Source organism: Thunnus thynnus, chromosome 13 (genome assembly GCF_963924715.1).
Source record: "Thunnus thynnus chromosome 13, fThuThy2.1, whole genome shotgun sequence".
Lineage (NCBI taxonomy): Eukaryota > Metazoa > Chordata > Actinopteri > Scombriformes > Scombridae > Thunnus > Thunnus thynnus.
This window is the reverse complement of record NC_089529.1, coordinates 8,123,044-8,138,341: the sequence shown is the minus strand read 5'-3', so window position 1 is coordinate 8,138,341 and position 15,298 is coordinate 8,123,044. Positions and strand designations below refer to the sequence as shown.

General features: G+C 38.3%; 1 protein-coding gene across 1 annotated transcript; it reads right to left on the bottom strand.

Annotated features, from left to right (window-relative positions):
- Positions 1–2,925: 2,925 nt before the first annotated feature.
- On the bottom strand, positions 2,926–14,146 carry mpp1 (MAGUK p55 scaffold protein 1). Its single transcript, XM_067607613.1, has 12 exons — positions 13,767–14,146; positions 9,718–9,846; positions 9,531–9,609; positions 8,896–8,981; positions 8,739–8,807; positions 6,568–6,764; positions 6,309–6,412; positions 6,145–6,225; positions 5,898–5,978; positions 5,598–5,800; positions 4,912–4,986; positions 2,926–4,818 (listed from the first exon to the last, which is right to left on the bottom strand). The coding sequence occupies exons 1-12, from the start codon at positions 14,109–14,111 to the stop codon at positions 4,642–4,644; spliced, it is 1,626 nt and encodes a 541-aa protein (XP_067463714.1). The 5' UTR covers positions 14,112–14,146; the 3' UTR covers positions 2,926–4,641.
- Between the last annotated feature and the right edge of the window lie 1,152 nt (positions 14,147–15,298).

Below are 15,298 nucleotides of genomic sequence, written 5' to 3'. Positions count from 1 at the left end.
TAAATTGTATAAGTCTGTCATGATTATGTAAGGTGGGTCTTTCAAGGCACTAGCTTGGCCCTTGGTGCCCTTGGGGTCCCTCTTACTCCTTGAGGAGAGTTCTAGTGTTTCCTAAGCTTAAAGCTTAAAACTTGAAACAAAAACTACTTAACATTAGGAGTCATTAAGAGGATGGATAAAAATATTCATTTAATTTAGATAATTCATTCTCACTTATATTTATTATGGTGACGGTTTATCCATCCAGAACTGGACATCATGAGATAAGAGTCTAGTCTTTGGGTGAGTTGGCCAGGCCAGCCTATAACATCTTTTTAGCCTCCTCTGTAAAACAGCAGTTTAAGACAATAAGGAAATAGATACTATTGTTAATGTTTATTTCTCAATGTCTTAGTGTGAATTAATGGAAAGTCCCTCTTGAAAGCAGTCTTGAATCTTTTGTTCTTCTTAATCTACAGAGAAATTGTCAGAAAGGTGTTAGTAAAGAGGATAATGTTTTTAAGCCAGTAGGTTTTATTTTTTGCCCATTTCATGTGAAAAAGCTGAATCAACATGTCTGTAATGGGAATAAATGAGTATACATATTAATATATACAGATTCCTGACTGGATTATGGTCTCGAAGGTCATGTTGATGTAGATTTTCATAAAAGTCTCTACTGTTAAAACAGATTTTTGAATGCACAAATACATACCTCGTAACAATGTTGCATTATAATCATGCTGATATTAGGGGAGATACTTTATTGTATATTTGTTATAGTTGTGTTATGGAAGTGTATACTGCTGTGTTGGTAATTCACACTGGAGGAATTCCTATTCAAGTTAAATCCAGTCCCTCAAATATCCAGTAACATCAAGGACCACTTGACACCTCAATTGGCTTTCTCCGCAGCACGAGTCCCATATGGGCACAAGTAAAGCTAAAAGCTCATGTGAGTGTGTAAGTCCACTCTCAGTCTCATCGCTAGTCTGTCTCAACTTGATTAAATAGCACATGTCTTATATTCAAGATTTCTAGAGCAGTGTTGTTTGGACAGAGCAATCACAGACTTTAAATCTAACAAATACAGTTTTCCACAAAAACCTCATCTCTGCCGTGAAACATAGAGGCTGATTGCAGGGTTTGTACAGGAGGATTTAATACAGTGGCAACTGGCTAACATGACTAAATGTACTGTAAGTACTTTTGAATTATCATATCAGTTGAGAAACACACAAAAGTAAATTGAATAAAGTTACAGAATGGGCCTTTAAAGAAGCAGCACTGCAAAAAATATTTATCTATTCTCAAAAACAGATGAACAGGCTTTTAGTTGCAATTACTGAACAGCAGGTAAAGGTAGAGGAAGTAATGTTTCCTGTTGATTGATTGAGTTTGTTCACTCAGGGCCCCTTTAATATAGTCTTTTACATTTACTGTCAAAACAAACAAAAAAAAATCTGACATGATAGAACTTGTTCTCCAGCTTCTATTTGACAGCTGCTGATTTACCCTAGGGTAACAGGGTGAATAATTTTGCCATAGAATCGACAAATTTTCATCTGAACACTTTATGTACAAGCTACGCATATAACGTGTGACTTCAAAAGAGATGTAAGTTCAGTCTTGTAGTTCATAAGGTTAACTTGCAGTATTCTCTGAGAATAGCTTTGGTTGTGCAGACTCAACCACATGGTGGTGCCATAGGACAGCCTTGTTTCATTGCTTGGTGGATGCTGCTTTGGTAGATGCCTCCTTCACAGTCGTGACCTCGATAATGTTTTGTGACTTATATTGTATTAACATACATACAGTACTGTACTGTTTTTGTTAAATCTTGAATAGTCTCTTGAGAAAAAATACTGTATATGACTTTATTGGTGTGGTGTTTTTGCTTTGCAGTACTCCATATGCCTGTTCTGTTGTTGAATTCTGCTTAAACTTATAAGCTACTTTTGTTGCATTCAGTCCAAAATGCAAATGACACATAGAAACTTCACACTAATTAAATTATCTCAGATTTTTGCGACACTTAACATATGTATGTATCTTCAGTTTGATGGAGTTAACAGAACGCAAAAGCAGTATTTTTTTTTGACATAGGATGATTTTTTTTTTTTTGCTTTAATAAAGTAGACAGCTAACACAATGCTAACAGGGAAGTCTACATAGCTGCTCTGGATGGAAGCTGTGAACAAATCCATTGTCATGTATAACCTGTAAATATTTCACCCACACTGTGGATGAGGGAGGAATTGTAATGTTGGAGACACAGGGACATTACTTGTATTGTACAGCTCAGACACGCAAGTCTTGATCTATAACTGATCAAAGCGTTGAACCATGACTTCTTCTGAAAAATTGAAGCGGACATGAACCCCTTGCCCTTGCAGTTCTTGTTCTCAATAGTCCAAGTGTTAAATTGTCTGGGAGTTAGTGCAGCCATGTTGATACTAAATTAATTCATTATGGGAAGTAGATTTGAAGAATGGAATATTCCACTCAGACATGATTAACCACATAGGTAACAAACATAAAATAAAGTCTAGTCTAAACATACTGATAAAATGTTATCCAATTACTATTTAAGAGCAGAAATACCAATCTTTATGTTTAACTGACTTTAAACTCAGATGAATGTTTGTCTGAAATTTTCAAATACCGTCAGTGTTTCACAGAAAAAGACTGTTCTCACTATCGTGTGTCAACAGAGATGTACTGTAATTCCAACTCCAGTTTGGACATCCTAAAAACTGCATGTTCTCTCTTCAATTAAGCCTCTCAGATTTTTCTAATTCACACTGACATTGCCATGTGTTTTTCTGTCTTATGTGGAGCTAGTGAAAGGAATTTTGTTTTGGAGATTTCCAACTGACATAAAACTGCCCGTTTTCCTTCAGGGCTTTGAAAAACAGGTTTCCACACTAATGACAGTCAAAGAAGTAGTTGCAACAGAGCTGGGAAATTTATTGTCTGTTTAAAAGTGCCTTTACAGTACCCCATGAGGTATACAATTTTGATGAAATGTGACAAGTGAGGTTGTCAATGACTGACTGAAAGGTTATGTGTCGAGGACATTACTGTATGGAGTTACACATACTGTACGAACAAACAGTTTCAGAATCTCAATTTCATGGCACACTCTTATGAGAACAGGAAAAAGAAAATTACAATGAATCCAGATACAATGTTAGACATGGTAAAATCCTGTGATTTAAAAGTGAGGATTTCATTCACAGTTGTGGTCCTATTTTGCATTTGCTCACGTTCCAACGATCACACAAGTGTGTGGCACCAAAACTATCCCGTAGCCCCTCAAAAGCCTGAAGCACACAAATTTCTAAACAACCAAATAAAACAACCCTAGTGAGGTTCTCAACTTTCTATATATACCTCTCTACACTGTGTGCACAATTATTAGGCAAGTCAGTATTCTGACTTTATCATTATTTCTATGCATTTTCCAACTCTAAACCATATAAACCTGAATGCTTATTGGATTTAATAATGTTCAGGTGATATGTACAGTATTTGTACAATGCGGGAGGGTGTGGCCTAAAGTGATTAACACCTTATATTAAGGTGTGCATAATTATTAGGCAGCTTCATTACCTCAGGTAAAATGGGCCAAAAAGACATTTAACTTCAGACAGATGCAGCACTCTTGAAATGGCTAAACTATTGAGGTGTGACCAACAGACAATCAAATGTTTGGTTGTGAATAGTCAACAGGGTCGCAAAAAACGCATGGAGAATAAAAGGCACAAATTAACTGCAAAAGACTTGAGAAGATTAAACGTGAAGCTACCAGGAACTCCCCTGCCGTGTCCAGAAGTACAAGATGTCAAGTACTCAGACACATGGCCAAGGTAAAGAAGACTGAAACACGACCACCACTGAATAAGATTCACAAATTGAAGCATCAAGATTGGGCCAAGAAATACCTGAAGACAGATTTTTTAAAGGTTTTATGGACAGATGAAATGAAAGCGACTCTTGATGGACTAGATGGATTGGCCTGAGGCCGGATCACTAATGGACACAGGGCACCAATTCAAGTCAGGCGCCAACAAGGTGGAGGAGGGGTACTGGTATGGGCTGCTATCATTAAGGATGAGCTAGTTGGACCTTTTCAGGTTGAAGATAAACTGAAATCAACCCCCAAACCTGCTGCCAGTTTCTGGAAGATAAGCAGGAAGAAGTCCTCAGCATTCAAGAACGCTCCATCACATGCATCTGAGTACTCCACTGCTTGGCTAGCCAGCAAAGGCCTCAAGGCATTTGTAATTTAGTTGCCTAATAATTCTGCACACTAATAGTTGCCTAATAATTGTGCACATTTATATATTCCCCAGAGAAAGACAAAACTCATTATCCTCTGTTAAACATTCAGGTTTGAGGTTCAACAACATTCTGGATTGACTGCGAGCATTGTATTTGTTCAACAACACACATTAATCCTGAGGAATACAATTTGCCTAATAATTGTGCAATATATTGCTTTTTTTTTGGATGCACATGTGCAAAAAAATCTCAGTGACAATTAACATTAAGCAAAAGTAAACCCATACACACCTGGGACATCACTAACTCAGAGGTTTTGTGTAAGGAGTGATATTGCACTGCTTTTCAACAAACAAAAGGTATTACATTGGTGAGTCAGTACACCCATGATACAGGCACCCACTGTGGGGTGGAGGTGGCACACTCCATGGCCTCTTCCACACCTTTCACACTTTCGTCCACGTCATTGTTGACAAGAACCACATCGAAGAAGTGTCTGTATGTGGTCAGAATGGCGTCGGACTCTTTCTGGATCATCTGCAGGTTCTCCGTCTAGGTGACAACACACAAAAGATTAGCAGTTGTTAGCTGATGGAGGTTGGGTGTTTCAAAGTACTTGAGTATATTCAGATGAAGATTTAGCACCTGGGGAGCTGTGTTGGTGGGAGCGATGAACACCACGAGAGGTGCAAAATCAGCAGTCCGCAAGACTTTCAAGGTCTGCAGTAAAATGTGAAAAAAGAGAAAAGACACGAAGAATTTGTGTTAGATTCATTAACTACATTGAAATAGCTTGTAGAAGGATCACATTTTCCCACTTTCTCCTACAGGCGGTGCAACTTTTATTGTAAAGGGAAACCTTTTTAGGCAAAGTAATTACAGGAAACTTCCCTTTCTGTTGAATTTTAATGTTTTTTTTTTCCTAATTAGAGCAAGGGAAACACATACAGTAGATACCGTTGTTATGTCCCTTCAGGCACATCAATGGCTGCTCAATGTAAAGATTGATTGTAGGTCTTAACATACCTACACACTGCTAATATGTGACATTCATTTTTTATGAAATAAATAAGATTATATAATTGTTGAGAATCTGTATGTACTTTTGAAGACACTGCTTGAGGTTAACAATTCAGAATCAGATGTTTTCCTTCCTACTGGTTTTATGTAGGTTAATAGCACCATTTTAAATAAAATAATAATGTTCAAACTCTCAAAGATGTATAAAAGGCTACTCTAGTTTGACTCTAGGTGATGTTAGAACAATAGTACAATTTCCTTAAATCAAAACTATTCCTTTCATGGTACCACAACAACTTGTGAATGCCAACCTGTGGTTCAACATCCAGCAAAGCGATTTTGCCCTGCTCATGGATCTTCTGGATGGTCTCAATTTTGGTACCAAACATATATCCCTGGAAGCTGCCGTACTCCAGGAGTTCATTCCCAGAGATGCACTTGGTCATGGCTTCGTTGGAGATGAAATAATACTCCTGTCCATTCTCCTCATCCTTACGCTGGGGTCTGGTGGTGTCTGTGTAGAATTGGAGTTGAAAATTTAGCCCAAGGAAAACTGAGCAGGCTCAGCTTCTCTCTTCAGAGAAAAACATTAAATCTATGGGTGCACTTACGCGGTGCAGGGTAGCAAAATTTCTCAGGATATCTGGTCAATAGTGCATTTTTGATATGGCTCCTTCCTACACCAGGTGCACCTAAAAAGAGCATAATTTCCAAAATTATACTACAAAAGGACATTTTAATCAAACATTAACCTTCATGTCTGTCTAATTTTTCAAGAACATGTATTATGGTTGATCAAAAATTTGAGAAGAATTTGATACCTTCTAATAAATAATGCACCTGAGCTAGGACACTTACCAATAAGCACCAGGGTTTTCCTTTTAAAAGCAGGGAGCTTGACAACCTCCTCATAGGAAATCACGTCCAGCTGGTCAAAAACTGCAAAAGAAAGGATTTTGTTGTAGACAAAGCCAAACTACTGTACAACTGAGAGAAAACAGTGCCTCCAGTGTTATACTCACTCGAGCTGTGTTTAGCCAGGTACTTGTCTTTGCACTTCTTTTTCTTTCCGAACGGGCTGCAGGACTGACTGCCCTCCCTGGCCTTGCTTTTACTTGCCACCCTCCTGCAGTGGAAAACAGAGATTTAGGCTAAGCTGGGAATATTGAGCTCTACTCTGCAGTCTGTGCTGATGTGACACATCATATTATCTCAATCATCATCATGTCATGTTAAGTACGACTTCAAATTGCAGAATTAATCATCAGACGAGCTGTTTACCATTCTTGGAGCTCTGGGGAGGGTATCAGTCCAGCGAAGTCAGCAGCACTGCTCTCCACTCTGCCCTGCCACCAGTTAGGATCCTGCTTGTTGATGATCTGAATGATGTCACCGGTTTGAAACTTCAGACCCGCCTCTTTGCATGGGATGAGGTCATCCTTGGTGGGGTCGTATTCAAACTGGGCCCTCATGTACATCTGCAGGTTGAGAGCACATTGAATTTGAAATGAGTAAAGAACAAATAAACATTGAATTATGTATTTGGTGTTTGTAACTGAACATTTCTGATAACCTGCAGACCTTAGCAATGTGTGCAATAATCTCCCATCACCTAAGACAGCTGTTAACACAGTCTTTGACATCCATGTATTTGTTGTTGCTGAACATAACCTTTTTAAGTGTCTTTCAGCTGACTTTTTAGCTTTGATACACAAAATATAACAGACCACATCCACAAGTAAGCTCTACGAAGACATTTTCCTTAGTTTTCATTTTCAGTGTTCTGAGACAGCTGTTACAAATTACATACTGCTACACCAGATGTTTGCTGAGCATCACTGTAATTCTTTTGTAACAAATAACTGTTGTAAAAAGGAACAGATATTTTACAGTCCACAGATAAATACTCTGATAAATGTATAAGAAAAGTAAGCTCATTCAAAGCTTGAATTGAAATAGTTAACATTTTGTTATATTTAAATGTTTAGGCCATAAATAGGGTTACATCTTGAGTATATGTGCAAAATCTCAACCTCAACTCTTTCAACATCACTCTCGTGTGTATTTCTTATTCAAACAGTGCATCAGAAACTGTTAATAACTTGCTGACAATTGCAGTGTCTGCAGAACAAAATACATCCATATTGTTGTAATGAGAGCTTAATGTTATGTACATACTATAACATTACCTGTACACATGCATAAATAGCATTCCTTTGAAGAAATATTCATACTGGGGCTTCAAACACATAAAATTGGATTCTATGAATGTTAATTTGGAAATTCACCCTTAAAGAGAACATACAAAGTTTATGATTTGATCTTGGACTGCTCAATTCATATTGTGAAAATGAACAATTTTCTCCCACTGACATCTAGTATATCAAATCATCAGCTCACATTCTGGAGCTGATCTGCAAAAAACATACAGGAGAGCTTTTCTTATGGACAGAAAAATATCTCAGAAAAATTACCCTGATCACAAATTTGGTGTCTGATTAACATCCAGTTGAACAGCTACAAAAGTATTGTTTATTTATAGCCCAGATTAGATTACTAGCTGTCGAAGATCACAGCAGGAACATGTAAATTCTCTTTAGGGTAAATTATCACGAGGGTTAGTAATCAGTTCATGAACATTTGTGGTTTCCCCAAATCACTCTGGTAGTAGTGGTACACACACAAAATTAGTACACCCACTTGAGTGGTCTGGGTCCCCAAAAATGATGTTCTTGGAGATTAAAATTATGAAAAGCTTTTGAACTACATCTACATATTAATGGACTACGGGGTTCAAAGTAGACTGCCATCACTGATCACAGCAAAGACCAGAATGTAAACTACATTAAGAAAAGAGCAACGTCACTGAATAAAATATGTTTCCTTTGGAGTTATTAAATGAAAGCTCTTTTAAATTCATAATGTATAGTTTATCATATATTAAAAAGGAGCATGCTGTTTAATCAATAGCAGCTGACAAGCCAGCAGCCATATTTATGTCCAAGGCGAAGCACAAGGAACATTAATAGCTGCTGGAGGAAATGATGTGTTGTGGCCAGTAGATGGCAGAATGAAGCACGCTACCAATGTGTTTCAAGTCAAACTAGCAAATCTACTGTGAGTGATGTTCTTTGAATTTGAACTAATTTTATAGTCACCTGGGTTGTTCATTGACTAACAGAAGATTCACCTGATAAAGAACAAAATCCTTTAAAAAAAAAAAGTAAGTTGACGAAGAAAAGACGAGTAGAAAAGCAATCAAACTCATCTTTGCACATTACACCACTAGAAGATACCACCAGGTCTGAAGAAAAGTTAATTTTCTTGGTTTAATCATGCAAATTTAAAAGGAATTTGGAAATATGAAACACAAAATTCATTCAGAGCAAATATAACAGGCACTACAAGACAAGACCAAGGCCCAGGTCGTGTTCTGCTGGTCATGTAATTACCTCACAGGCTCGGGATCGACTCTGCATGTTGGGAATGATCTTCATCGTGACTACTCCATTGGTTTCTTTCTGTATGTAAAGATGACATAGTTTTACTCATAAGTGCAATGATTACATATAGATTAGTGTCGACTTTAATTATATAGTTTCAATTTACCAGAATTTTCTGTAGCTGATCAACAGATTGGTTTGTCACACTTCTTCCGTTGATTTCTGCTATTTCATCCCCTTCATGTAAGGACCCTGGAGAGAAGAAGAAACCAGAAGAAGTATAAAAACTCCAAATAATCTCCAGTTATTGTGGTACTTTTACTGAATGTGTTAGCAGCCACTGAAATAGTATTTATTCTCCTGAGAGATAAGCTTAAGACAAGAAAAGCCTTTTAAAAAGCAGGAAATACAAGAGAACCATGTATAAAATTGGCCATTGCAGTAGAAATAAAATAGAATTTTCACTGATTATTACTGACAATAATATTGAGCGGCAGTCAAAAACCTCAAACCTCAGACTTCATGTAAAAAATAAATGTCATATACAGTATGTTTGAAATATGACCTGAGATATGCATTTAAGATATTTTACTGATGCTCTTATCTTGCAGTTACTGATCAGAACATGAGGTAGAACCCTCTCCAGTACGCACACAGATGCTATTGCTAAGCTAATTACAGATTTGCTGTGACTGAGACAAACCATTGTAGACATTTTGGGTACAGAGCTTTCTCTCTAACCAGGTCAGCGAGCAAACACCCAACTAGCACTCACACCAAAATCTATATGTGATTAATTACCTTGTCTGTGGATCATTCCCCCGTGCAATATTCTGGCCACAGTGCACCTTTGTTTGTCGTTCAGTTTCAGAGTGACCCCCTACAAAAGACAAAAGGCCACAGTTAAAGAGGAGGATATTAGCAATACAAATTTACATTTGAAAAATATAAAAATTGTGTGTGTGTAGAGGCAGAGTGTCAGGTGTACCATTGGCTCTGAGGGATTTTTTTCAAATGCTACTTCTTTCATCTTGGTCAGCTCTCTGCCGTTCATGTGTCCAGCACTACCATTGGTGTAAAACTCAGCCCCTTTATTCTCGTATGTTTGCATAGCAGCCTGTTAAAAAAAAAAGGAAAGAGAAAAAATAACATTATATTGTTTTATCCTACAAAAAACGAAACCAATTTTGCTAGAAATGGAAAGAACAACAAAGTAGCTTCTAGCTTCTTTTTTATGAAAATAATCTCAAAACTTTATCCCAAAGAATTACAGTCAGTTCATTTGAAGAGTTCAGATCATTATCACACTGGTATTTCCTAATAAGTCCAGTAGAAGCTTTTTGCTAATGTGTGCCAACAGCTATGTTTCATTTGCAGTTTCAACATATGTCCAAGGTTGAAAATTAACCCAGTGTTGTAACACCTCATTAACCACATCCAGTGATCTGCTCCGCCAGGTTCATGTGGTCATGGATACCACCAGTACCCTCAAGTCATTACATCAAAGAGTAGCATTAATGTAAGGAAACTAATTAGTCTTGGATCATTTTACAAATTATAGTTTTTGAAAGAATTTTGAGTTTGGGCTGGACTCATCAACTGTGCTTTTACACCTAAATTAACCCAAATGAAGAGTCTAAAAGCAGGCAATCTATATCCCCAGAAAATTTCCACGCTTCTTCCAAAGTGTCAACAAAGGTGGCCTCCAGTCCAGATCACAGTCAGTTGAAGAGCTTAGAGAGGAGATTCATATATTTTTCAAGCTGTATGAAAAAAAGCTCCTCTGGCAAATGGAATCACACCAAACATGTACAGGCACAGGATGAATAAAATGACTTTCTATACATATTACTCACATATTGTGTAAAACAATGACTACACAGCATCACAAGGTTTATAAATTGGTCACTATACTGACATGAGGGATAGATTTACTGCATCAGCACAAACTTTCTGTATAAAAATGACACATCAGCACTATTTTACCCAAATTTTTTTTATCAGTTTTCCAGCATCAGCACTACAATAAACCAATAAATATCATTATCATCCTCCTTGTCTATGACTCTCAGCCCTAAAATACTGTTTGGTTTGGTGTTGAATGTAGGTAGTTGCTTCACCCAACTCCTCTTTTCTTTTTAAAATTTATCTTTAACAAGTATGTGTGTGCATATTGTTTTGGCTCAATAAACTCAAAAGCTCATTTCAGAATATGGACTAATGGTGGTCTAATGAGGTAAAAAACAACAACCCAATATTCCTGTCTTTGTATTTATAGTTAGAGATGGCGAGTTCAGAGAGGAATATTGTGAAAGTCAACCAGTTGTTTTTCTGTGCAATATGATAGTTATTTACCAGCCTTGTGCTATTATATCTCAGGACTGTACCAGGAGGAAACATTTGGATGGGCTCTCGTGTTGAACAGATGGAATTACATCCTCAGAGGAAAGGAATCTGTACAGCCATCTTGCTACAGATAAAATCAGCACTTATTCATCTTGACACAGCACACATTGGTTTCTAACTCTGATATACAAAATGTGTCTTACATGTTGTTCCTTCTCCTAGAGCAAAACGTTTCAGTTTAGAGCTGCTCAGTGTTTACAGTATATTGGGTAGTTTTCCCTCAAGGCACAGCGCAGGATATAGTTTTTTCTTTCCAACAAAGTGCAGGACTGAGCAGGAAGGAAACTGAGAAAGGTTCAATCTAAAGGTCAAATATTATCATTGTGATAATCCACTGTGGTACAAAACAATTGGAGCTATCTGTAGAAGATTAAGTAATAGAGGAAGTATGTCTGACCACTAAATGCTAAATATATTAACTAAATTAAATTTAGCTTAACAATTAACTGTGCCTCATCATGATTTTGACAATAAGCCCTATCAGCTCCTTCACTCACACTATCACAGTGTAAAGAGATAAACATATGATTAAAGGTCTATATCCGCTTTTTGCCACTGTGTTTCACTCACTGCCTGTGCTACTATAGCTGGGGTCAGGAAGCCCTCTCAGAAACTTGAATACCAGTTTAGGGTGGGGAGAAGCAACAGAGTAAACACACAGCCGGCTGAATAGCAGCATACATTTAGGACAGAGCAGAGCGCTTCCTGTTCTGAAGTTCTGCTCATCTTCTGGAGGCGGGTTTGGCTTTATATGAAGTAGATTAAGTACATCATTTATCTTGAAAAGATAGCGCACTATAAAAATCCACACCTTATTGTTCCAATCTGCTTTTATATAGTATCTCCTATGAGCTAATATGACTGATTACATTATAATGCACTCTGTCTCTTTCTTATCCTCTTTTGGCATATGACAGTTCTGCATTTCAAGTCAAGAAATATTCATTATTAATCCCTCTCCCCTGTAGGGTTTAGGGTGGATTTCCTGTCAACAGGCAAAGAAGTATTGATCTTTTGAAGGGACACGGTAGGAGATCAATATTTGGCCTGTAGGGGACTGCGTCTTTTAGAAATAAATAAACAGAGTGAGTAATAGGCCTATCAGACAAACTCCAGCCTTTAACAGCTACAACTTCTGTGAACACGGATTCGAAGAATTTGGAGAGATTATAGAGAAACTGCTGGAAGGACCGTTGATGTTGAAAAGCAGCACTGAAGTCGTCTGCCTGAAGCTTGACTTGCCAAAACTTGTTTAAGTCTTTAACATTTAGATTTCTGTTTCATTTGAAGGCTGAGATGGTGACAGTGAGAAGTTGTGGCTGAAATAACAAGTCGTGTAGTTGTCCTTGAGTTTAAATGCTATGAGAGATGTGCATGAATGACTATCTATGGAGGGCAGTGCACTGTTCTTAAGTCTGCATTATTTGAACAGTATAGCTCATTGTGTACAGAGCAGAACAAGTCTCACTTTCCTCATCTTTTCATGACCAAACTCAAATAGAAGAATCTATAAATCACCTATGATAGTCTTTATACACACCAGTCTCCACTGTGAAGTAATGGACCATGTGACCTCACTTAAAGATACTGATTTTATCAAATCAGCACTGAGCACAAGGACACGCAGACAAGACCGTTGCTCAAGGCTATTGAACTGCGAACTGCTGATGTCAGGAAAGGAGTTTCCTCCCTTCACCATTTCCCTCAGTAGTTCACTGCTGACTGTTCAATTTCAGAGAAGAAGTTTAGCACAAACAGTTCCCTCGGTGCTGATGTCTGCCAGATCCAGGCCTTAAGTCAGGCTTCATCCTGCCTGTCTCTTACCAACTCACTTTTTAAAAAGTTGCAGCTGTTTTTAAGATAAGCTACTTTGTGGTTATACATGTAAGGTGTTGCATAATTAAAGTCAAAGGTTACACTAAGAAATCTGCTTTTAATGTGGTAACAGGTCCTGCGTCTATGTCTAAAACAACAGCCTGCAGCATGCAGTGTGGTAAACAACCTCCATGGCCTCAACTGACTGTTGACACTAATTCCTCAGTAGCAGTTCACCACTATCTGTATGCAAAACTACATAGAACTGTTACAACATAGACTTGGATTACCAACCACCAATGTGCATGTACTTCTTACCTGTATAGCTATAATAATGCTACTTGACTTTACTCTCACTGCTTTAACATGATATGGGATTAGTAGAATACCATTTGTTTGACTGGAACACTGGCTCACAGTCTAATGGTCTCAGCTAGAAACACAGACCTCCTGACATGTGGTATAACCTCGTTTCCCCAATTTGACAAATGGTTTCCATGCGTAGTTTTTGAGGGAAAATACAGAAGTGAAATTGCTAATGCAATGTCTAGTGGATTCCAGCTGAAGCTGCCCGAGCAAACCTGAGCAATGCAGTGGTTACAAGATCTGATTTGAGAAGAAAGATGTACATGCACAGTTCTTTGTTTTTAGAGATCAATACATTCATAATGAAAACACGAATGGGTCTATTTTTAGAGATCTTGTCAGGGAACAAACAACGGGTCATGTGCCCCATCTCTGCTTCCCGGAAGCAAACATGTACAGCACAATCTTGGGGAGGGGGCATAAAAATTAAAGGTAAAAACGACAACCTACCTTGTCAGACTTTGGTTTGTTTTGAAGGAGCTGCTCCAGGTACAGGTCGGAGAGGGCTGTCCGGACACTGTTAACAGGCTCCAGTATGACAGCGGGTTCGTTTTTATTGGATTTTAACGTCATCTTGTTGTCCATATAAAAAAAAACCGTGAACCCGACGTGCCCCCGCTCAAGGTCCGCAAGAGGCTGGCCAAGAAAATGCTGCGAGAGAGTAAACTGCTGATAAGGAGTCCTGACGATGTGATAAGTCACTCTCTGAGACAAAAGTCCAAGGTTCTGATCAGCAGCAGGTGAGGTACATGAGATATCTACTGCAGGGACACCGCTGACAAAGCAAGTAAACATGCAACCGACTGCTGCTCATAGGGGCAGGCTCATGCTGCCTTCATGTGCTCCCCGCAAGCTCCCAAATCCCACTACTCATGTTGCATATATCAGCACGGATTCAATGGTGTCCACATGGAAATGAAGGCAAAATAGACAATGTAAAGGAGGTGGGGTTTTTTTTTCCTGGGACAGAGTCTGTTCTCATATCATAATTAGGCTTCTAAAGTGCTGTGTTTCTATTATTGCATATGCTTTTAAGTGCACACCCATTCACTTATGTCTTACATGCCCATTTCATACTGTCTGTCAATCCTTACTTAATTAATTCATGTAAGTAGCCCAATTAAGGCTGACAACTGCAGTCTAAGTAACACAGAAATCATACTAATTGCCTCTGTTTTAATATTTGGTTATATTACTTTTTACCCTTGTTGTTCCATGTTGTCTCTATTTTTTAATTGTATGTCTGATGCATTATTCCCCTCCTTTTACAGATAAGAGTCCCTGCAGGATCACCCCTAAACGTGAAATTCTGGTGAACAATCCACTTTCATAATTGTAATTTTACACAGTTTATGGACATTTATCAGAAAGTCCCACATTTCCCATAGTACCTGAACGCAGCATTACCGCAGCGGTTTCAGCGAGAAGGGTCTAGCGGTTTAGCTGCAGTCTTGCAGATTTACCCTACACGACACACCTACTTTACTACACGACACCCCGACTCCTAACCCCTAACCACCCCCCTCCTCATGGCTAAACCTAACCAAGTGGGTGTGTCATGTAGTAAAGTGGGTGTGTCGTGTCGATGCTGCAGCTGAATGTATGTGGTCTCAGCAGGCCTGCACTACCAAGCTACAAGGAAGGAAAATAAATCCTACTGACGGTGATCCCATGCAGCTGGTCTGCATGTCTATTACGAAACAGTGCATCCAAATGTAGTAGACTATGAGTGTCTGGGTGCTACTTTAAAAACAGGAATACAACAGTTATCAAGGAGAGAGTACTCCGATTACATGATTTATTAATACAGCGGCGTTTAGCTTGAAAAATGGCAACAGTGTTGCAACCACGCACAAGTGTATTTTAACGTGCAACTATGTAGTCTCCAGAGGGGCCATAGCGACTGTAGAAATGGGTCAACTCTACTTCTATAAAAATGAGCACTTATAAAGTACAAATGTAACATTAAAAAGCATGCATAT

Coding starts and splice junctions, on each gene's coding strand:
- mpp1 (XM_067607613.1), bottom strand. CDS start 14,111: ATGTTTACTTGCTTTGTCAGCGGTGTCCCTGCAGTAGATATCTCATGT. Junction 8,808..8,895: donor ATCAGCTACAGAAAATTCTG/GTAAATTGAAAC, acceptor CTTTACATACAG/AAAGAAACCAATGGAGTAGT. Junction 5,979..6,144: donor GAAAACCCTGGTGCTTATTG/GTAAGTGTCCTA, acceptor TGCTCTTTTTAG/GTGCACCTGGTGTAGGAAGG.